The sequence below is a fragment of the Phoxinus phoxinus genome (assembly GCF_949152265.1).
Source record: "Phoxinus phoxinus genome assembly, chromosome: 18".
Classification (NCBI taxonomy): Eukaryota; Metazoa; Chordata; class Actinopteri; order Cypriniformes; family Leuciscidae; genus Phoxinus; species Phoxinus phoxinus.
In genome coordinates, this window is record NC_136893.1 from 10864705 (window position 1) to 10890401 (window position 25697).

A 25697-nucleotide genomic window follows, 5' to 3' on the forward strand; every position below is an offset into this window, starting at 1 on the left:
ACAGCGGGGCGAAATGCAATCCTGCTCGATTGAACAATCATATAAGTGATGACAAAGTGCTTTATGACTATGCGGCTTTGTTGCACTTGGGTTTAGCCCACTAAGGTCTTACGCGGGCGGTCTCATGCGACCTTGGCCCATTTTCACCTCAACTCCATCTCCCAGAAGTGTGGCGCTTTTATACCAGGACACCACATTCAGCTGGAATACGTTTTACCCTCTAACACAAAGAGGGGGTGGTCACATTTGCAGATGTTCTGTGAATTTTCACAAGCAAAATCCTTTATTTTACAGTGTCTATTACACGTTACATGTACTTGCTATAATAACAGTAAATTATGCATAATTAACTAACCCTAATCCTAACCCTATAGTAAGTAGTACAGTACACGTTGTTAATTAATAATAAACTTTGTTTGTGCTTCACACATTGCTACACTCCCCATGATATTTTGCTAATGTGACTGCACCTTCATATGATGTTTTTGTGATTTGAATTCAAATATCAAGGCAAAAACTGACTTGGAGCCACTTATTGGTACTGCCATTGATTTTATGTCTTTTTAATAGCCAAATTATCCTTGTTTGCTTAAAGTATAGGCAATGGGGCTTCCAAATATTTGTGCCCAAGCTACAGGACTTGCAGGACCATGATGGAAACCAAACTCTTGTGTTTTGCAGATTTAAGCGCATCATAGCATGTCGCCGACTTCCAGCAGCATCGAGCGCGAGCGTCCTGTAGTGCGCGATACCATCTGTCCATCAGTGGATTCCCTTTGAGTGTAGGATACCCAGTGGTGTTCCAGAGGTCTGGACCCACATTAGCACAACATCAAACGGGCTCCCTCCTACACATGCAGCCCTGCGTGCTCTCCTGCTTATCTTATCTGAGACGGAAGGAGGAAGTCACCCCTCCGGTCCATCCCTGTAGAATTTGGCTTGACCTTTCTCATGCAAAGCTGAGACAACTTGGAGGTTTTCTGCCCCGGCGACTAGGATTGTGTCCAGGGATATGCTTTAATGGGACACCTGCTGTGCTATTGTTAAAAATAAAGATAGGTATGACTGGCATCACGAGTATCTTAAATTCTTTAATAGGTGTTCGTATTCCACTTTATGACAGCAGTGATGAGTTTAAGCCAGGGTTTAAAGTGTTTCTTTGGTTTTATTTGTATACATTTTTTTTCATATACTGTATACATATATAAACATATACACCAACATATTTATACAAATTATAGATTAGGTATGTGTGTGTGTGTGTATATATATATATATGTGTGTGTGTATATATATATATATATATATATACACATATATATACACACACACACACTCACTCTATCATTTGTATAAATTATCATTTGTAAATTCAAAAATTATATTACATTATATACAGTTGTGGTCACCCCTGGTAAATATGATAAAAATGGTTGTAAAAAATAAATCTGTTACCTGGTGTGCTAAAAAAAGTTAAATATTAATGGGAATATACTTCAGAGATACTTTATTCTAGGGGTGCCAATAATTGTGGCCAACGTATTTTGGAGAAAAACTTTTATTTCATAATGTGATTTCCCCTGCACTTTCAATTATTTTACTTCAATTGAAAGATCGAAAGGATAAAGTAGACTGGTAGGGTTTGGGTTAGAATAAGTTGACATGTACAGTAGTTGCAAAGTTACTTATAGTCAGTATAATGTTCAAAAGGAACCATCAAAATAAAGTTTTACTGAAAACTGAAGAGGAGAGTGTATTAACATGGACTTGGGAAAGAGATTCTGTGAGGAATGGTCTCCGGTCTCTGGTCAGGTGTTCTCCAAACTCATCACGCATTATAGGAGAAGACTCAGAGCTGTTATCTTGGAGGTTGCAAAATACTATTGAATAAAAGGTTGCCATTAATTGTGGCCAACGTGTATTGGAGAAAACCATTTATTTCATAACATTAATTTATTCTTATTTCTAAATTTAAGTCAGAACATATGTTAAAAGTCATTGAAGTGGTGTTGAAATTGGTTTCTTTTTTTTCAAATGGCTCTTTAAGCTACAGATGGCAAAAGACAATCCAGATTGGTCCATATTGCAATTCCTCCATGAGCACCCAGGGCTGTGAGCGCAGGCTGTGTGCAGTGAACCTCCTGGGGCAGGAAGGGCTAACAACCCTTGCATTGATCCAAGGAGACACTCAGCCCTCTAACCTGCTGAGTGCTCAGTTCAGGAGAACAATGGAGTTCAGCACACATCAATACAGCACCAGCCTATTGAGCGCACTCCGTTTAGTAAAGCCGAATGATGAGGTTGAAGCTCCTGAGTCTCTGCAATAGCAGGGCAGACACCTTCAACATCTATATAAACCCCTTTCTTTCCAACATCATGGAAAGATATACAGACACCGGCCTCCCTGTGTTCCCCACTCCAGCTTTCTAACGTCTTACCCTGTTCCTAAGTCATGTTGTGGCAAAATGAGTCTCACCTACCAGTCTAAAGAGTTGGAGATTGGGATGGAGGAGGCTTTCTAGGCAGGAATGCACTGCTTGTCCCATAAGACACTAAATGATGTACAAGTGCATTTATTACAGCAGCCCCTATAAATCTGAGCCTGGCCTGAACTCCGGGGAGAGGTTAATGGATTACAAAGGGATGCGGTATCGAACCTTTGAGAAGTTTATACACCACATCAATATGTGCAAGGCTATTGATCATTTAGACCTTGACAGACAAATTAAATTCATAAACTTGATAATGCACTGGAATATTTGTATTGCTTACTACAGTGGAATAGGGCCCTTTTTTACATTTTTTTTTAAACAGTACTGCTTTAAGATAAAGGTTTATTGACTGAAATTCACTTAATAGAGTCCACTGAAAACGCCAAGAAGAATGCGGAAATAATGTGACATTTAGAGTAAGATGAAGTCCTTAGTTAATACTGCACAAACTTTATCCACATTTTCTTTTAGATTGCTGAACATCTCATTACTTATGCAAATTATATATAAAATATGTAAATTATTTACTTTTAATAATTTGTACTAAAATGCATAATTGAAATTTTATTAATTCATATATGGGATTTTTGCCAATGTTAGATCAGGAAGGCACCTGTCCCAACACAGGCAAAACGCCAACAAACAAATGTTTTATATATGAATCACTTACATTAATTAATATTTTGTTAATGGATACTATAGCAGTTTCACTGCCTTTCTTATATTTAAACACTTTTATGTATTTTTTGTCACAATGAAACCATGATACCAAAGTTACATTTATTCCTAATTAAATTAAAAATCAACAATAGAAACAAAGATATTTGTGTTAAATCAAATTTATTACAATTATGTACATTCGTCTTTTCATACCAGAATTTCTCTGACAAATACCAGCAGGGTGTCAACAACAATATCAACGCTGTGCATTTCAGACAAACTGTTACAGACCTTTGAATTAAGCTTACTTATAAAACCGATCCCACACACAAACACACACACACAGGCAAGCACACGCACACACACACACGCACACGAACACACAAACAAATGCTTAAATCCCTAATCTGAATTGCTGAAACTGAGCAGCACGAGTAAGATTCCTAACAAAACGATCGTAAAAACACAGTTGGAGATGAGAATGTCATCTGAAAAGAGATATAGGCACTGAATCTGTGGCTTATATCATGATTAATTCAGTAGCCCTCACAGAGGCTTTACAATGATTAGCTAAAATTAGCAAACTATGTTGTTTGAAGGCCTCTGCCGCCACGCTACCAGAAACAACCTGCCAGTTGCAGGAACTCCTGAATGTTGTTTTAAGCAAAACTGGTACATGCACACACACACACTCACACTAAAGCTCTAAGTCTGAAGCCGATGGTCTTCCTTCCTCTCACTTAAATAGCTAACTATCTGTAACTTTGCAATGCCACTTCTGACACCAATACAATACAATTAACCTTCTAGATCAAATGGACTTCTCTGATTCCATTAAAAGAATAGTTCACCCAAAACTTAATATTTATGTTCATTCTCATGCCGTTCCAAACAGCCTTTCTTCAGTGGAACAAAAATGTTATATTTTGAAGAGTCTACATGTAAGTTGTTCTAGTGTTAACAGTGACAGTTCATGTATAGTGACCACAGATGTTAAGCTCCAATATAAGATGCAGAACTGAATGAATCGTTCACACATCTAACTGATACAATTCTTGAGCTGTTAACTCAAGAACAGCTCTGGCCATATTCAGTTGAAGAACCTGATCAGTCCGATTTGTGAATGAACAGTTTAGTGTGATGTGTGTGCCGGATCAACCGTTTAATCAAGAGCATTTGAAAACCATTCATGAATCGGACTGATCTGGTTCTCAAGTTCAACTCACCGACTCAGATCAACTTCAGAATAAATAGACCACTTGAATGGGTTTTTTTCATGGTCATATTTGGAGTTTAACAGACCACTACGTGTATTAAATTACAAAATTGAACTGTGGTTGCATGCAAAACAGCAGTGTGATCATTCTTCTAAATATATCCTTTAGCATTCCACAGAAGAAGAAAAAAAAAACAGCATAAAGGTTTAAAATGACATGAGTGAGTTAAATGACAGATTTATGTTGTTAAATTCAGGTAAAAAAAAATTTGACTGAACTATACCTCTAACGTTCACTTGACATTTGGATTTTTAGCTTTTCAAAATCAACGCCCAATTTAAAATAAAAATAAAAAAAAGTCACTGCATATCAAACGAACATAGTGGGTTTCTCTTGACATTGTATCATATGAACATAAGCTATTCTTGTGTGGGTTAGTGTTAAGTCAACCCTAGTCTAGGAAGTAAGAAAACATACACACGTGGCCAGACAGGTCGAGCTCTTTCATTGTGCCTTCGCATTGTGCCGCCACAGACCCACAATTCACCTGGCTGCGCCGTAATCCGGTTACTCTGAAGGTCATTTGTTAAAAGTGAAAATGTCACAATGGATCTGAGGCTCTTGTTCTCACTCCAGGATCTCTCTGGCTTTGTTTCTCATCAGCTGGTGAGTGAGTAATTTCATTAGTTAAATATTCATACGTTACTCTCCATTTGCATCACAGGGGAATTTTTTTTTTTCCGTCTTTTTTTTTTTTAATCCTCTCATGACTTTCTGAGAGAAAAGCCCCCAAAGAGAAAAGCACAACTGTCAGCACCTCCGCTGAAGCATCCATTGTTTTACACAGTTTAATTACAAAACCCCAGCACCGTTTCATGTTAAGATTATTCACTGCAGGAGGCCTATATAATTTGGACTGGAGGGTTTGTCATGTAATATAATACAATATAACAGGCTTTCAGTATTAGATTTCCGATTTTAGCCTCCTTGACATTTCAAGCCGCATGAACTAATACATCTGTTATTTGTCGATCATTTGATTATTAACATACTTCATAAACCAAATCAGCTACCCTGCTGGAGACTTGAGAGATACGACCGAGACAAACACATTTCTCTTTCGCCTCATTTTCTGTGTTCTCAAACATGTTATCCCTCCCTCTCTTTCTTTCTTCCACAGAAATCTCGAATCCGCCAGCACTCTGATCACAAAATACAAGGCCTCGTTGTTCCACAGACTGCTGCTTCCCCGTGTACGACACAATCTCAAACGTTTGAAGGACAGTTGGTCCACTACGACAGAGTACAAGAATAAGCGGATCCAACAGTGTTGGGACCCTGTGAACTAGTCTTTACAGCTGAACTAAACACAAAGCAATGACAGAAACAAATCCAACGGCCTCAGATCACAAGAAAGCCAACTTTGGGATTCTTTGGTACCTCTAATTGGTTTCTATAGTCCCTACACTGCAATTGTTCACGTTTGTATTGGCTTGAAGGGCTATGGTTCAAACAGGCTTTTTTCTGGAGCATGACAGTCTCTATTAAAATAAGTAGCTAGCATTTAGGGGAAATGTATGGACTGACTGGCTGCAAAAGAAAAGTCATAATTCTCCCGTTGTCTGTCGCTGTGCTTGTTCAGGCATGCAGAAGGTTTGTGCCGACAGTCTGGTTTGCACGTTGAAAGTTTGCATGTTGAAAAGTCAAAAGGGTAAAGAACTGCAGTGAAAGGACCATAATCCACCTCAGGTGCCGCTCTCATACAGTGTTAAATGATGCTCACGGTAGCCATTTTACAGCAGCGAGGGTGTGATATCTGGACTTAAATTAACTCTCAGGAAATCTGGGAAAAGGTGATTGGACGGATGAAGTCTGGTTGGGGGTTACGCTCTAATCAACCTCGCTCTCGTTACTCGCCCCCTCTGGACGCCGCAGTTTCTCCACCTGTTCGTTTATCTGTCCGTCGCCTCCTCTCCTGTCCTCGGTCTGCACGCTCAGGGGGTCTTCCTCATCCGCATGGATCACGTCGTCATCCTCGTCTTCTTCGTCCTCGTCCTCTTTCTTTTCCTCCTCCCCCTGAACTTCCATACGGACCTGGTCTTTCAGGTCCAGAGGGAGAATCGCGCCCAGGCCCACGTCTCCGTTCAGGCAGTGTGAGCCGGACGGGGTGGCCAGGGAGCCGTTGCCCTCTTTGATCGGGGAGGAGCTGGCCGATTCGTTGCTGACGGGCGAGATGTCGCTGCTGCTGTTGGTGTGGTTGACTGAGGGAGGGTTGGACAGTGACGCTGGTTTGAGAGGGATTTGCCAGGATGGGATTTTGGGAACGGAAGGTGAAGCAGGGAACTGTCTCCTGAGAAGAAAGAGGACGTGAATAGAAAATTACAAGCGTTTTCTTTGAACTGTTTGCTGAAATCTCTCACAACAGAGTGCAGATTGCGCCTCAGGCTTGATTCTGACTAAAATATGCACGAGTGAGTCCAGCTATTGTGCTTTGGAAACACAAGCAAATTTGTTATTATGGTAGTACATGAGAGATTATGTCCATATGCACGCCACACCTGGCATCTGATTCAAAACAAAGCATGTCTTCACAACAAAAGTAAAATAAATTCAAAAGCGACTTCAGATATGTACTGTCAAGGTGGTTTTGTTTGAATATGAGGCAACAAGTTGAGCAGATGGTGTGCTTGGTTTGTATTTACAGCGAAGATCTCACATCTTGAGGAGGACAACCAGATAAAACATTCAGACACTGGAAGAAAAAGGTAATTACAGCTTAAAATGTTTAATGAGAGTGAAATAACAGACAAAATGAAAGCTTTTATCTGTGTGAATTTCAGATGTATGAGATTACTTGGATCTTAATTTGCATGATACATACATAATCAAGTCAACATTAATGAAAGTGAGGGAAGATCCATCTTGGGGCATTGAGGGAACCTGTTGGATGCATCAGGCCTCATTAACCAGTAATGAGCCGGTTCCAGCTACATGCCCCGGTGAAGAGAACGATATGACACATACAGATCAAACCATCTCAGACACATTTATCTGCCGAAACGTCCCAAGGAATACAAATATCAGCTGCCCTGAGTGAGAAACAACGCTCTTCACTCATTTACATAGTGATAATACAAAACTTGCATGTTGGAAGATCTACTAGAGGCCTCTGTCAGGCTGTTTTGAGCACTCTGTAAAGATACTTGTAATGGCAGATAAACGGCTTTTGGGTGGCAGACCTTAAGAGTAGATGTCACATAATTTTCAAAAAAGAATTGGAAGGGGGGTGGGGGGTGGGTGCTGGTTTGTGGAGACATCAGCGTTTGTGCTGCATCAGCTTTAGGATTGACATCCACATACACAACATTTTGAATTAAAGTCCCTCAGTCTCATTATGGCCCCTGTCAAATTAAATATGGCGTATATTATGACTAAGGTCTATTGTTATTGTCTACTGTCTATTGTTATAGATGATTAATCATTGAAAACAGTTACCTGCTGAGAAGAAGACCCTTAAGAGACACAATCTCAGTCTTGAGTTCACTGATGCTCTGAGACTCCAGCATGCGGTTGGTGGCAGATGAGGCCTGAGGAGACAAAAAAGAAAAGAAAAAAAAAGATGATCATCATAATACACTTATTATTTACAACTATGGACTTTCTAGACTTGAAGGACCATTATTAACCCTCTTACACATATTCCTGATTATCTTTTAAAATGCGACCTAACCCAGGGTTAAAAAAACTGACCTTTACAAATGGTTTAAAAACATGTTAACCCTCTACTCTCTTTAAAGGTAAAGATATGCCCTAGAATGTTAAAAAAAATCTGTCATATCTGGACTTTTTTTTTTTTTTTAACAAAACCTGCTATACGAATATGCAGCATGTGCAAAAACTTCACAAATGTCAGTGATCCGTTAAAGTGTGACTTTTTCAAATTGTATTTGTCAGTCACTCAATGAACAAAATAATCTGATGCATTCAAACTGTCAATGAGAGACAATGAATGTCCTCAAATTCATGATATCAAGCCACAACTATACGGACGAGTCCCAACTACTGTATCTTCTCCACCCGTAAGGTCAGGATCTTTCAGAAAAAGGCTAAGGGAATTAATCATGCCATTTTTACATATTTTTCCATATTGCAGACTGCTGATTTGAGCAGGACAGAGGTGTTTGATAAGAGGTCTCTGGCACAACAATGGAAGTATTCATCAAGTCAGAGAGGTTTTTATTAAAAGAAGCCTTATCACTAACTGCTTGCCATGGGATGAATTGCTGAAGGGAGTGATGCCCAATTGAAGTGGCCAGCAAACATTTGAATAGCAAATGAATTCAAGGGAAAAAAAGGCCCAAAAAAAAATCCATCCATCATTTTTTTTCTCTCCAAATAGACAGGTGGTTGGTAATGTCAATTTATGAAAGGGAACCCACTTCAAGAGAGATAGAGAGGAAAAAAAGGGAGATTTTTAGCACCTGTACATTTCTATTTCAATTCTCCAAACCTTCTGACAGATTAACCCAGGCTCTCAAGCAAACCCCGTTGCTGTACGGCTACATGGAGCCACTGACTCTTTGAACCGTCCACAAGCAAACAATCTACCCCATAATCCCATTCAATTTCTTCTGCCCGCCGAGGGGGGAGGGGTGAAGGAAAGCAGGAAGAGGAAGTGGAAAAAAGGACTGGGGGGAAAAGGAAAATAAAAGTGTAATTAAGAACGTCGGAGTCACCGGGGGCGGCTAGTTAGAAAGCAGAGACCCCCTATCGAGAGGAGAGGGATAACTCGGACTCTTCCACACGTAATTAAATCTAAAGTAAATTAATTGAATCACATCTGAAAAGGATCAGACTCATTTACAGCGAGGGCTGGGGAGGGATGGCGGGTTTGTCTCCTTTCTGCTCCTAAAGCCCTCAGATAAGTGTGGCATTTTCGAAGAGGCCACATCTGATCCGAGCCGCGCGCATTAGGCCTGGTGAAGACGCTCTTATTACAGGCCTCACCTCATTATGGCCATCTTAATCCCACACTCCCCACGGCATCCGGTATAATAAGGCTGGAATGTACCTCTTGCTCATTTTACCTTTGTAACGGGGAAAAAAAATTAATTGCTTCAGAGGCTTAGCTTACACTTCTCGGACATAAAATCTAAATAATATTTTAACAGAGGCTACAAAGCACCTCTCAGCCGGCGGTGTTTAAACTGTGCAATTCTTCATTTGGAGAGCCGAACACACACGCGCACACATTTAGCGATGACCGTTTAATTGCTGCTAAAGGCCTTTCTCTGCATGTCTTTGACTGTGTGAGCAGCCATCCAGTCAGAGGGGTCAGTGCAGTGTGAGCGGGGTCCGTCACCCTCTTAAGTGTGAACAAAGCTTCACCACAGTCTGGGTAATTATTTAAGGAGGTAGAGCGTACCGTACAAGAGAGGTATATGCACGTACTTGCACCACAGCAGCAGCCAGACAAGGAATACATTAAAGCAAATGTCTGTAGAACATTAACAACGGATAATATCTTAAGTCGAGTTAAGAAATGTCTGAATGCAAATTAATTCACTGCTTCCCTCTCTGATGCTATTTCCACCACGTAATGCATGTATATTTATGGCTGAATCAGCTCGAAAATAAATCCCAAGGGAGAGTTTTCTGGTGAAAACACTGGTACAATTTATTTGAGCCTGTTTATTCACTTTCCCAGTGGCAGGGCCTTCCGCAGTGGAAGAAGAAAAAAAATGTAAGAGCTTCTAATCTTCCACGAGCAGCCACTAATAAAGACAGCTATCATTGGATTCAAACGTCACAGCAATTTAACTTAAATAGTCATGATGATAATGGTTTATATATGTGGAGAATGAGATGCAATATTCTGCCTGTTATTTAATATTACATTTTATCAAAGGAAAACAAGGTGCTTTAGCTTAAAAAGTAAGAATTTCCTGAAAATAAATGGTATACATAACATTTACAAAAAAATCACTAAAAATGCATTTAAAAAAGAAATTATGACAAATCTGTGGGTAGATTTTGAATGAATGATAAACCAATAATCACATGGTGGATGCAGATATCAAAATAGACAAATATTACTGATATATCAGTCTACTTATACTCTAAAGCCCTGTTTAGAACATTTTACCATATTTAAATACATTGTGCAGAAAATTTGCTTAGAAAATTACGCAAATCCATATAAGAAACAAAAACAGATTCTGCTCTTAAAGGACAGTTCAAACAAAAAGCTGCAGTAAAAATTCAGTCACACTGGTTTGGAAAAATATAAGGCTGAGTAAATTTCCATTTGGAGTAAATTATTCCTTTTAAAATGATGAAATAAAACAAATAAAAAACAATATACAACTATTGAAAAAAGTAAAGTCATTACTTTAGTACTTTATCAGGTGCTAGAAAAGTATTTTGAGCAGTACAAAGACAATGCAATAAAACTACACTTCTCTAAAGATGTTAGGGTTAGTTCCAACTGACTTTCTTTATCAGTTAACAACTTTATCAATCAGCATTTGAATAACAGTTTCAGGTGTGCATAATGACATTGAAACACAAAGTATGTAGCTAATCTACTGAGATGAAAAAGAAAACGAGCAGAAACATGAGCAGAAACTCGTGTATGAGCACTAACTCATCCAGAGAAAAAGGCCAACTGTGCTCACAAAACAGAACATACTTCATTTGTGTGGTTTAAAAAATAAAAAAAATAAAAAAAAATGTTTACTTAGCAGCTGAGGAAACGGGAGTCACCATGTGTTTCGGGTTAAATACACATTTACGCATTAAAGAGTTTAATTGCCAAGCTTGGCGCATTCTGCATAGAGTAAAGAACCCCGAAAAGGCAACTCAGAAAACCGCACGCTGAAAACGATACACAGCCAAAAGGCGTAACACGTGTCCTTAATTTCATGCTCCGGACCTGAAAATAATTTCCCCAATTTCCCATATGGCTTTAGACAACATCTCTCAAAACAAAATTTAAGATCGGCATGAAGTAGACTTTATGATTTGTTTAATGGGCTTTTTGATGTACTTTATACACACTGCTGCTTTCCAGCAAGGCACTCATAACAAATGAAGCTTTTTAATTCAATCTGGAATTTGACAGAGAATTTCAGCCATTTCTACTTGACTTAGGACTGCTGGTGCAGATGATGACTGGAAGTGTGTTGAACAATAGATCAATGTTGTGGCATTTTTTCTGGAACTAGCAGAAGCACATCTGAGGTTAACCCTAGATTATTATTATTTTTTGGGGGGGGGGGGCAAGTCAGTTTATGGATGGCGAACTTCAAGAGCGCGACGGAAGGAGGTTGGGGATGTGGGGATGTGTGAGCAGTGGTGAGTCTGCAATTCTAGCAAACTTCAGAAGGGTGAGAGATTCATATTTTCACTTCAATTTGTGCCAGGCCAGATGTGTTTGCATATGCTTTCCTACGGGATCCAGATGCTTCAGTAAAACACCCATGTGCTTATAACAAGCTGTGGACATAAAACATGCCCTCGATTGCGATTCCAAAGCGCTTTTCGGAGCCTGTTACAAGATGATTTATCAGAGTATCGCAAGATACAAACTGTATCTTAAGAGTTTCACATTCTGGCAATGTTTTCAGCAGGGCGATTTTCCTTAGATGACTATTCATTATAGATCATAAGCACATGTCTTCAGAAAAGATTTGAAGGCCTTATCATCATGAGGAGCATTTTTCTGCAATGACACCATAATGCATTAAATTAGCATGTGATAAAGACAACAAAATGTGGCACTGCCACAATAGACAAACAACAAAGATGACAATTCTGTATCTTTCTGTGCGTTCTTCTCTTTTCTTTACTGCTGTCTATTACTGTGGGTGGTGTGCCATAGTGGTCTTTTGCTTTGAAATGCATCAGCTAAATGACTATGTCCTTAAGCTGACTTAAATTCCTCCTGGAAATTGTACGAAATACATAGAAATCACATGTATGCATGTATTTACTTATTTTCTGTAATATTTATTCGTCTATACTTAAGTCTATCCTTCTATTGTTCATCTGGTCAAGGTTGATAAGGGATTTAGAAAGTAGTTACAATTAACTAATGCAATACTTTTTAGAGAAAGTAATTAGTACAGTAATCTAACTAAACTGTTGAAGATGTAATTAGTAGCTATGTTTATCAACAATAGACAAAAAAGTCTAACTGTCACACCTCAAACTCAAGGTTGTGGCTCAAAGAAAATCCTACTGGTCCAGTTTTAGTTGCAGTATGGGTGGGGGTTTAATTGAGGTCTCAGCCCAGATGAAATTAGCAGAAGGCAAATGACAGATTGAGGAGAGATCAGGAGGGGGTGGCAGCGTGGGTTCACTTCCTGTCCCTGGATGGCTTGCTTGAGCGGTCTGGAGATGGCCGTACATGTTCTTTATGGAGCTCCCATGACATGACTTGTCCTGCTGATGCACATTTTTCTCTTCTGAACGGCATATGAGCTCTGTCACAACTAATATTCACATCAGGGTTAGGCATCAGTCTCAATGTCACTGAAAAATGCCCCGTGTTGTTTTAAACTTGAAGTGGCCTTGTTTTATAGAGGCTGCGCCCATGAAACTGAACGCCGCAATGAAAAAGCACACTGACGTCTTTATTTAAACACAGCAGATCAAAAAACAAATGTCTACTATCATTCATATTATATCTGAGAGAAATCACAAAACTGGGGAGGAATGCAACTGTTTTAGATAGCTAAATTCCTTCAGCTTTTTTAATACTTCCTTTACACGGGTTAGCTGCGCTCTCTTATTGCAAAGTTATTTCAGACAATAGAAGGCATTTTATGCATTTCTATCCTGCCGATTAAGCAGTTTGATAGGACTTATATAATGCACATGGAAATTTGTTCTCTGATGATGTCTATGCAACAAAAAACACTGACAGGAAAATGTTGTTGGCAACTATTGACCCATGCACCATGGAGGATGTGTATATCTCATTCTCTCAGACATAGTTTGGTCTGTAATGACAAGAATGTCAAAAACTCGAGGAACGTTCTGATTGTATGATTTGATTTTCCCCCAATCACTTCTGTTGAATCAAACCAAAATGTTGCTTTGTCTCGCCATATGGTAATTTACTGCAACCACATCACTATTGGACACATTTTAAAGGGATAACTCTCCCAAAACAAAACAATTAATTTACTCAGGCGCTGAGCGTTTTTTTTCACGCTGAAGCGCCCGGTGTTTTTTTCAGGTCGCCGACAGTTGAAGAATGTTCAACTTTGGGTAAAGCGCAGCGCTCATCACTGTCACTTTTTACCCAGCCGTCCCTATCACAGTGGAGGGGCGGGACTAATTCCACTCCGACCAACCGCCACATTCTGCTTGTACAACGTCAACAGATGACAACAAGCATAATAACGGAACAAAATTATTTAAAACAAGAGCCAAAGAAAATATGTTACATAGTATAGACATTTTAATATAGAAACAACACAGAAACAAAATATATGTGAAATGAGATACTAGTAACACTTTCGCGGATATTTCGTATCATTCATAACAAGCAAAGTGTCTCAACTGAAAAAAATGCTGCGCTGCCAAAACGCTCTCAAGCGCGCATAGCTAGGCGTTTTCAGCAGAGCGCCTAGCGTTTTCAGCTGCTTTGGTGGACACACGTCCTAAGTCATTATTGGCTGACTATTTTGCCCTCTGTTGCAGCTCTTAAATCCCATTGGCACCATTGCACGTTTAATTCAAAAATGAGCACACCGGGTTGACATCATGGATGTAAAATGCCAAGTTCTTTTCACAAGTTCAAGACAAACCTGATGCAATGCGTCTTGCTACAGCTTTTTTAAGAGCTTTAAGAGTTATGGTGAAGGGGAAGATTATCACTAAATAACTTAAATTTCGCTGTTATTCACATATAACGATCATATAACTTCATAAGAGCTAGGTAGTCATATGAACTACTTTTAAGGTGGTTTCTGACAGTTTTGGAGCTCTCTAACATCAAAAAAAGTATACTGGACTCTGCAATATATCTTTTTTTTTTTTTTTGTGGTCCATGGAGGAAATAAAGTCACATCGGTTTGAAACGGCATAAGAGTTATTGATGACAGACTTTGCATTTTTAAATTGAAAGGTTATCTGTCTATCACTGTAGCAAGTGTGTGTGACATTACCTGGGAGTTGGTCAACTCTTGTGTCAGCTCCTGTATTTTCTTCTGTTGCTGGACCAGCAGCTCCTGCACTGAAGCCAGGGTCGTCTGCAACTGGGTGACTGCATCCAAAAACACACAAATGAAGGTAAGTCTACACCCAAAACATTTACCAGAACTTCACAAGCAAGAAAACGACAGCTTTAGTCGAGAACCAGTGCAAACCGACATATCCGTTTGTTTGAAAGCATTACCGACGATCAACACACAGTGGTTTTCTCTTTGATTTAGCCTTCAGCTCAATCAGTAATATAAGACACCTCTATTTGTACAAGATTAATCACCTACGTCTGCTCTTATATCAAATCAGGGTCTCTTAACCTCCATTAGCATGGGTTTGAAACGCTGGCTCTATCAAACTCTCCAAACAATCAACAAGATGGGGAAAAAAAAAAAGCTGCTCATTTGGGAGGCAGCAGGGCTAGACACTACTGTCCTCACTAATCTTACTAAATACAGCTCATTTTCCTCCCTCTCTGAAGATTGAATTATTGTCAGATTGTGCTGGTCCCGAGGATTAGAGAAAGCCCAAGAAAAACAGCCCTAGCAGGGCCAGAGTTGGTGTTATTAATGGGGGTATCATTTCAAATAACCCAGAGCACAAGTTGCTCTCCCCCTGTTTCCAGTCACACATGCATTCCCAAACAATGCATTAAGTTTCCAAACTGATTATGTTACAGAAAACCAATAAACGCCTCTATAAATCATGCTCTGTAAAGTGTTAAATCAACTCTAATTGGATTAACATCAGCAGATATTATTAGCTGCCGACTGTTGGCTCTCCGGCGCACAGTTCGAGGGCTCTCCTTTCATAGAAACAGCCTTTCCACTTTCTGCTTAAGAGCTGTTACATGTTTCTTTCTCTCACAGCCTTTGTCTGTCTCATTAGGTGACTACTTACACAATAAGAGACGCTGAACAGTTTTTCTCGCTGAATAATAATGATTGTACTAACTCAGATGACTATATTAGTATTAACCAGAAATCTGAAATCCAATTTATTAAACTGTCTTCAAAAACATGCATTTAAAAAACATATTTTTGTTTACTCAACCTAACGTTGTTCCAAACGAGTTTGATGTAGATCACAAAATGAGATATTTTGCAGAATGCACACACAAAACCTGGTTGCTTGGTCCAGATGGCACACATTTTGAAAGCAATGACAGAGGGGAAGATTTTCAGAAATGTAATTATCAATAAGTTAAATTTCAGTCCCCAGACAAACCAATCATATGGCTACAGTACAGATGAATTCATACATCAGTAAACCATATGGGATTTAGAACTAATACATGATGGCTAGATTTTTATTCTTGGGTGATCTAGCCCTTTAAAAAAAGAAGAAGATTTACTTATAATTATAGATCTGGGTTTATATGCGATCATGGACTCGTTAAATATCACATTTACTGAAAGTCACCCTTACGATTTCAAATAGTCCCTAGAAGCACATGGTTAGAAGTTACTGTATATTAAGCCATGGTGCTCAAATGGGTAATGCAGGTTTGAATACAGCTCGCAACATCTCACAACCTTCTTTTAATCCTTTTCTACCCATAATTTCCACTTATTTTCGTACTATCCTTTGAATAAAATAGCTAAAAGGTCTAAACTAAAAACCTGTTCCAAGCAGGAATGCCACTACAGTCAACGTCAACCCCAGCAATTCCTGCTATATTACACTGAGAATGAGCAACAACTGCACTAGACCTCTTAACCCACCAAACACTCGCTTCATACTCAAAACACAAGGAATAATGCCTCCATTTAGTGTGGCTCAGGTTTCCACAAACCTTCTCTTTGGAGAAAACAATTGGGCGAATTTGAGATCCTGCAAGTGGCTTCGCAGCTGCTACAAGGAGGCAGACAGTGTGTACAGCGTAAATTATTCAGTAAATACCTCAATATAATGTACACTGCATATGTCCGGGCCTGTCTGAGGCTTTATTGGCCAGCTGGTCACCAATATGCTATCCGCAGACAAAGAGACCAAGCAGCTAGTACAATTCCATTACAGCCAGCACGAGGGTGAGTGTGTGCGACAAAGTGCTTCCAAGACCTGTTCATTAATTGCGTGTGGAAAGTTGTTGGGAAATCATAATGGGAGTCAAGGCTTACAATCAAAGGCTGCAAGAGTAATGGAGCCACATTCAAAGGAATACATCACTCCGGCGCACTTGGCACTAGAGAAATACACAAACTTTAACAAAGGAGTGCGGGCAATTGGCAAGAGCGGCAGTCACTTGCTATTACTCACGTTGTGAGAAGTGGGGGAAACTCACTCCGTAATTGCAACCCTCTCCCAAACTGTTAACTGAAACAGTCATTAACTACAATAGCAACTTGGCTACTGCAGCCACAGCAAATTAGATCAGCGGCGTGACTGACTGAGTGACTGGGGGTAGGTACGGCTCTTCCAGGAGAAAACCAGAGAGTTGCGGAGGGAAGGAGGGAGAGAGAGAGAGAGAGAGAGGGAGAGAGAAGGGGAGGAAGGGAGAGAGAGAGAGAGAGAAGGGGAGGAAGGGAGAGAGAGAGAGAGAGAGAGATGGTCAGGAACAAGTGTTTCACAAAGAAAATATGAAAAGCAGCTTCAGCCCGGAACAATATAAATACTCTTATCATCTGAATGTGACGCTAAACAAAACAGGAATCCTGTTAAAACCAAACAAAACGAGAGCTAGACAGGCAGCGTAACACAAAGGAGGCTTTTTTTTGCATATATGAACCAAAATGGCAATGAAGAGGCTCATTTGATAATCAGATAAAGAAACCCACATCAAGCTTGCACGCAATGGCTCACAATCGACTGGCCTTTTGGTAACCCTCCCCAAACTAAAAAGCTAGGCAACGGAAAACATAATGCAGAGACGCAACCACTCGCCCTTTATCCTATATGCCCCAAATTTGCTTATATTGATCTCCTGGATAATGAAAACAAAACTATATGCATAACAGAAGTCCATGTAAGTCCATGTATAAAACTAGATGATTTACATGTTTTTATAATGCAAATATTAATATGGATAAATGGCTAGGATACTTTGAAAAAGTCTTTTATAAACAACAACAACAAGTCTGTTGTCTATTACAAGTCAAGAGTGCCTGCTTTGCATGTACTGTTTCACATTCACAGACTGTTACATATCTACAATTTAAAAAATATTCAAATGTTTTCATGGTATTCAGCTTGACTGGGAAGAAGAATATTTCCCAGCAGAAATCAGTTTAGTACTAAGCCCTTTAAGTCATCACACGCAATTCAAACTGAAAGCTTACAACTGAAAATAAAATACGTAATACGTAAAAAGATGTAAAATATGCAATAATATGTCTTTTTCTGTGACGCTGAACAGTGGTGCAGGAAACACGTATTTGTAGAACTAAATAAAGTTTGTTTTTTAGGATGTGTGAAACCTTGAATTAAAGAGCTTCAACCTGTTTTAAAAAGAAAAAAAAGAAGCCTGGTGAATATTCAGATGTCAAAATGACCTTTGTACTAATCTAATGCTCAAGGTTAATCTACAAAAACACTAATAATTTAATAACACTGTTAAATGTAATTGTTACAAATCGCCAAATTTTTCATACTGTACATTATAATGTTGTGAAGCCAAAATTAACTTGTAGCATATCAAACATTTATTAATTTAATCTATTCATACAAAATAATAAATGATTTTAATATCGGATATGTATCAGTTATCAAGAATTATGGGTTTCTCAGTATCAGCCAGAATTTAATTTCCCAGAGCATACCTATTTTTAATGGTTAAATATATGCAAGGAAGACAAGGCCATTCATCAAATATGCAAATAGACGTAAGGAAAGGAAGACCAGTTGCAATTCAGCATGCAAATATTGTAATTGCATCACTGTCTGTTAGATTCCGAATATTCTATATTCACTCACTTTAATCACTTCTAATCTTTAATCTTAATTTTAACTTTAAAACTTTACATAACGCAAATAGATTTGAACATAAATGCAAAAAAAAGCTCTCATAAGGCTGAAATTATATACAAAAAGTTTCATGTTAAGCAGAAGTGTAAAAATCCTAAGCAGAATGTTTAAGCGCTGCCTTGCAAAAACTGTAATAAAAAAACTGCATATGTTATCCTGCCTCTCTTTAGAAAAAAAATGTTGCAAGCGTGAATTGTCGTTTACACAGAAGGAGCCACCCAGCTGTAAGTCGACTGCGGCACTAACGAGACAAAGTTTCTTCGGGAAGTGTCCCGCTTTCATGGTTGCTGGGATGTTTAATTACACCGGCTGCGTAGTGGGTAAAGAGAGGGGGAGGAGAGAGGAGGAGAGGCATCCCTCTCTGACAGCCTAGCAGAGATTCCTCACCTGTCCAAGGCGGGAGACGCACCTGTCAGCGCACACTTAATCACCAGCGCACTCCGGGCCCAACCGGGGAGCCACACCACCACGCCGAAAATTAAAATGAACTTTCTTGCCACGCAGTTAAGAAGGCAAAAAAAAAAAAAGAAACGCTGTCATTCCTCTTCCCCTCATTAATATTCTGAGGTTAAGAGCTTTTCAGCGAAACGTAATTAATTGAAGCTGAGCTGACAGTAAACAAGCAATTTCAAATTAAAGCAAAATGACAGGACCGTCATTTGTAAAATGTGAGCAGATTTTGGCGACAGATAAATGAAGGAAAATGTTAAGGAGGAAAAAGTGATGAAGATATTAATCTTCACCTGTCTGTGTCAGCGTGCCACTCATATCCGCGATGTTGCTCTCGATCCGCTGCAGATGCTTCTTGTCCTCTTTGCTGCCCATAATGAGGGGAAGGATGTATTTCTGCAATTAAAAACACGGCACGCTATTAGAATTCCACTCAGGAACAGGGAAAACAGGCCTGCGGACCAGGACATGCTCTGTTGCTAACTCAACAAATAGACAAAGGGCTAATCCATTAGCGTTAGCATAGCCAAACCAAAACTTAAACCTCACTAAAGGCTTCTTATGTTCAAGGATTTTTTTTTTAAAGAGCTCTATAAGCTTTACTATCAAAATATTGTGAAATATCATTACAATTTAAAGTAAACATTTGGTATTTTAATTTAACATTTTAATTTAGATGCCAGTAGATGGGAAAGCTGAATTTTTAGCAGCCATTACTCCAGTCTTCAGTGTCACAGTTGTGCTGCTTAATATTTTTGTAAAAACCATGATACATTTTTTTGACAAGGAAGTTAAAAAAATAACAGTATTTATTTAAAATAGAAATGTTTTGTAACATTATACATGTCTTATACATGTCATTTTATTTGATCAGTTGAATGCGTCCTTAACAAAAAAAAATGATAGTGACCCCCCAACTTTAATATAGTTAATATTTTTTTCTTGCACAGTAACAAAGATGGGTTTTGAATGATCACAATTAGGTGACAATTTCTTGAGCAAATAAATTTACTTAAAATACAACTACACATTTTTTAAATACTAGAATGCACTGTAATGTATACACAAAAATAGAAAATGACGAACAGCAGCCTTATACTAAAGGCTATTTTTAACATTCCCCTAAAAAGGCCTAGAACAACAAGCAGGGAATCAAAAGGCTATTGTAAATCTTTTTTTTTTTTTTACTGAATGAAGTAATTATGAATCAGACTTATAATAAAGCTATATTTAAGAGCGGGTAGATAAAGACTATGTTTTACTATAGATTCTAGTACATCAGCACAATATATCAAACAAACTGAAATAAAAGAAATGAGGAGAAAAAAAATCAATACTAGTGTTTGTGCTTGATTTCACAGTATCAGGTTCAGAATTGTGTTTGGCAACGGCAGATAAAACATCATTATATGAATTATGATTAATAGGCCTGCATTCATGCTGAAAAAAACAGGACCTTTTGTTTTTTTAATTCCTCTCAAAAGTCTTGTGGTTTTCTCGCTTCATCCAGAGTAATTTGCCTCAATGGCTGACACTGAGGCCAAGAATTAAGCATCGGGGCATGACTCTGGGTTCAACATCATTAAGTCTTTTAGCCCACAGGCTGGCTTCTCCATTTGAACATGTCACCTTCTGAGGACAATTGCTTGTCAGAGTTTAAGCCTTGTAGAACAACATCTCCAAACACTGAGAATAAGAAGCAAAGGTCAGACTTCCACTAGCTGCCGTCCGATTCTCACGCCATTGCTGTTCTATTTACAAAAGCGCACGTCGATTTGTTTCCCTCGACAAATAAACATCACATCGACGGGGAGATTAACATGGCATTTGGTGAATAGCTGGGTGCTGTAAAGCGTAATGTGCGTGTGCAGACTCTCCGTCTGGAAAACAGTTGGCCTTAACAGGTTTTCACAGCGGCGCAACCGGTGTTGACACCGGCATAAGTAATAAACACTTTTAAGTTGAAAAAATCAGAATGAGTGTCAACACCAGGGTAGTTAATAAGAGAGCTGCTGTGAGCGCTGTTTACAATGTGCTCTATAGCATAAATAAAGTGGAGGTGGAGGACAGGGCATATGGTGGCACCGGTGAGCTGTTCCTCTGACATGACAGCAGTGAGAGCTCTCACACCAGGGAACTGCACCTCCAGCCACGGGCACAGATCCTCTCAACAGCAGAGACCCACACGGGGGACTGGAGAACCCTGTGTGTGTGTGTGTGTGTGTGAGAGAGAGAGAGAGAGAGAGCATGAGACAGAACGAAAATGAGAAAGGAGTGAAAAAGAGAACAGAAATGCATTTTTTGCATTTTCTAAAGAAATGATGAGTGTTGCTTGCCTGCGCAAAAGTCACTTTCACAATGCTGTGAACGGTTGCTATTACATCACTACACGGTTGCTAAAGCGTTCAGAGTGTTTTTTTTATTCCCTAGAACATCTCTCGGTCCAAGTCAAAAGAGCCCACACAAAAGTCTGTTATATTGTCATCTCTAATCATGTTTTTTTTTTGCACATTTTCTTGTCTGCCAGGTGAATATCGTAAACCCAATCTTTTTATGAATTTGCTCACGGTTTATGGGCAATACACTACCATTCAGGAGTTGAGTTAAGATGTTTTTATTTATTATTGTTGAAAGAAAGAAATCTCTTATGTTAACCCAGACTGCATTTATTTGATAAAAAATACAGTAAAATGGTAATATTGTGAAATATTATTACAATTAAAAATAATAAGTGTTTTCTATTTAAATATATTTTAAAATGTCATTTATTCCAGTAATTGCAAAGCTGACTTTTCAGAATTACTCCGGTCTTCAGTAGGGCTGCAACAAACGATTATTTTGATAAAAGATTATTAATAGATTATTTCAGAGATGAATCAGTAGTCTTTGATCGATTAATCAGCTTTTGCATTTAGTTAAAATACTGGGTTATCATAAAATATTGACCTATTCTAACTACTAAATAAAACAAGGAAAATGTTGTTTTAATGAACTTCGAGCCAAATTAACAGATCAGGTAGAGCTTTAGGTTTTCTGTCCTTTTCAGAAGTCCATTTGTTACAATGACTGGTACTGTGCTTTTTTAGGGCAGGGCTAAGGCGATTTCTATACATAAGCTTACGATTCGCTATCAAATTCTGATATAGACTCTATTTGACTGAATATCGATTCATTAAGATATCATATACGGTATATGTTAATTTTTCGCAAAAAAAAAAAAATCTCTCAACCAATCCTGTAAACTATACAGGGAACCCAGTTGCATTTAAAGCAGTTTTTTAAATAATATGCTGAAATAATAACTTTAATAAGAGGAAAATATGAATATAGTACATTTTTTTTGAAAAATGCTCCTGTCTAGAGTTAATTTTTCCTGTCTAGAGTTTATCGTTATGGGACATTGTTTACAAGCTGTTTTATTGACGTCTTTCCGCAGCTGAAACAGATTACATGAGACTTGATAGGGATATTGATAAGTGATAACGTTTCTTTCATGTTGTTCATTCTCTGATGTTCATTCATGTTTATTTGGTGCTATAACCAGGGCTGGGGATTTGTTCAAATAATAATGGTAACAATGAAACAGCAATAGTAACAGTAATGACTTCCTGAGCAAGCACCAGAAACGGGAACGAGTAAAAATGAAAGTTGATAAAAACAAGAGTTGATGTCACATTCTCAAAAGATCATTTTGAGTATTGAACAAGCTGCAGTTTCAGATTGTAAAACACTCTTGCAAAAGGAAAATGTGACTTTTTCTGTTAAAAGGACACAGGTTTGGCCCGCTACATTAATAACAGCAGTCATGTGGCCTACTGGAGATGGAGACTGGCTTCATAAACCCGCATGTGCTGAGAGCAGCAGAGGAACTGACTGGGTGCAGACGGAAGCTTAGGAAGCTGAACATGAGTTCCTAATCATGACATCATGGGAGTTCCATTCGATGTCATTGGAAATGCTCTCTGAAAGCCCACTGCTCCATTACTGTGTCTTATAAGAAAACGAAAATAGAGTCCAAATGCCCCTGTGGGTAGTGTGAGTTTACCAAGAAACGGGGTGTCTCTCTTACTCGACGGGCCTGAGGGCCCACGCACCCTTCCATGCCCACGTACAAAATCATGTGGTCAAAGTATTGGAAAGCGGCACTGCCGCCGGGTTTTTTCGAAAGGGAAAACAAAGAAAAGATCTAGGGGTTGAGATGAGCTCATTCTGATGACGTTGGACAGATTGACTGTAACCACAGTGAGTTACTCAATGTAAATATACTCACACAAAAGCAGAAATGCTAGGAAAAGCTTTAGTTCTCAGAAAAATTAATAAAAAAATGTTTTTGCTATTGGTGGCTCTTACACATACCCGGTAGAGATGATAGAAGCCAAAGGCCATTCCCGCCATGATGACAGCCATGGCACTGTAGTCTCTCCATCTGTAACCTGCGGGACACACACACAAATACAACAAGCCCATCTATTAGCCAAACCCTAGGAAAAGATGTGGTGGACCTTCTGGTAGATGCCATATTTAATTTGACATGAAAGAAGCAAAGCTGTGATGAAGAAATACAGTGTGTTCAATGGCTTCATCCTGCAACACAGGGTTTCTGAGAAAAACTTATTTGTAAAATCATTTGTGCAAATGTTTTTTTTTTCTTTCTTTTTTTCTTTTCTTTAGATGGCACTGGTTACTCAGACCATTTTTTTGTGATTCAGTATAAAGTATCCATTTTATAATAATAATATTTAAAATAATATAGTAATAATTCAATAAAAAAAATTCCATATTTTTTCATAGACTTAAAAGCTTTAGTAAAATACTGGTAGGTAAACACTGCTGTTTATTCTTATATTGGTGTATTCATTTGAAAAATATTAAAATTGCTTGTGTTTTAGTAAAAAGCATGCGGGAAAGCAAACTTTACTGATATTTTAGCTAAATATTTAGAATCTCATGTTCTGCAACTCAGTGTTTGGCCAAAATAATGGTTAAAAAATGTGTATCCGTGTGCAGAATGAATAATACAGCAAAACATATATATTTTTTAAATGTATATATTACATATTTGATTTAAAATGTTAAATATTTACATTAAATATATTTTATTACAAATAATCTCCACAAAGCAAAACAAATTGAAACTGCTGACTGTACTTCTACCCCTTACAGCTTTATCATTTGCGTCAAACTACTGTACAAAAGGTTTCAACACTGGACTAAGGTTTATAGTTTATCAGGTCTATATGAATTGGAGCTCTTGTTCCTAGAAGGAAGGGAGGGGGGGGGATTCTGATTACACGTGGTTGTAAAAGCGTAAACTACATCTGAACTTCTAGATTACGTACCACATTACTGTAAAACAGAAAATGAGAAATTTCATAAGCTATGACTGAGCTTAACGGAAACTCCCGCTTACAATATTTGAGGGGAAAAATCACTCTGTTAAGGGTAATTGTGATCTTGAAGAAATGGAAATGAGAATCGTTTAAAAGATCACTCGCACTCTTTCTGCTGAGACCTCACACAAGTGCTCACAAGCGGTGAGATGAGGTGTGAATGTCACATAAGCGCAGTATTATCATGGAGGACTATCAGGAAATGAAAGCCCACATCAAAGAGTCTCTCTTCACCCTTCACCCTCATTCTCTGAGAGAGACAGTTGACCTGAGAGAAGGCGAAAAACTGTTCAGTTCAAAACAAAGAACATGCTCTGAAAACGCTCTTCTTTTAAAGTGAGATCAGACAGATATCCTGCTAACAGCTATAAGATTGAAGTTATTTATACAAGTCAACATTCTGATGATAAACCATATGAAAAATCAATCAAACCATCCAGGTATCAGAAAATTAACAAATCAGGCATTAGAGAAAAACTCAGAAGTGTCATTAGTCGAACAAACACATAGCCCCGCCCCAAACTCACATCATTGGTTGAGCCAATGCTGCTGTGTCGCACTGGTCGGGAACCTCAAACAAACAAGTGAAGTTTTAAAAGCGTCTTTTCAGAGAATCAACTTACCAATGGCTTACATTTAGCTGGCATATTAATGTTGGATATGAGAGAGTGTTGTAACATAAAATTACATAAAATGAAACTTCAGCTTTACGTTATGTTTTAACTAGCTTGTGAAAGGAAGAGCAGCAGTTTCAATTCACGCTGAGGCAATCTGGCAAGGCTCAGCCAACAGAAAGGAGGGAGAAATTATCATGCAAATGTTTAACGGCACACCAAACAGAGAAGTAATTAAAGCAAGCCTGGCTCTGGCAGGTCAACATGTCAGATACAAAATGCTCCATTTTGTAACATAGCGAGGTCTGCGGAACAGGTGTGTTACTGTAATTTGTTTGAATCTGCTCTACTGAATACAAATAGACAGGCTCGCTAATAGACTAGCAAAGCAATGCTACTTTTTCATTTTTTGCTAAACAGACAGAGCATAACTAAACAGGCAGTTTTTATCTGATTAATTATTTGAGAGGTCTGTTAGGGACACCATAAATAAAATCTGTCCCTGATTCTTGAGAAATGGGAAAAAACATATCCCACAATTGTACCTGCCATTAGTTTTTAAAATATGAGATTTTACACTAGATCACTAGATTGTGCTTATCACAAATGTAGCTTTTTATTTCTTTTTTATTAAAATGGTATTTAACGTCGATCACTTACTACTCCTAAAACCATAATTTAAGTACATATGTATAA

General features: G+C 38.5%; 1 protein-coding gene across 1 annotated transcript in view; it reads right to left on the minus strand.

The window, feature by feature from the left end:
- Window positions 1-3317: 3317 nt before the first annotated feature.
- pex14 (peroxisomal biogenesis factor 14) overlaps window positions 3318-25697 on the minus strand; it is a 69108-nt gene continuing 46728 nt past the window's right edge. Inside the window, exons 5-9 of the mRNA XM_079587727.1 lie at window positions 23354-23430; window positions 19291-19393; window positions 14548-14645; window positions 7865-7956; window positions 3318-6719 (exon numbers count right to left, since the gene is read on the minus strand). Of these exons, the coding sequence (XP_079443853.1) occupies window positions 6260-6719; window positions 7865-7956; window positions 14548-14645; window positions 19291-19393; window positions 23354-23430 (830 nt within the window). The 3' untranslated portion in view covers window positions 3318-6259. The remainder of the gene's footprint in view (window positions 6720-7864; window positions 7957-14547; window positions 14646-19290; window positions 19394-23353; window positions 23431-25697) is intronic.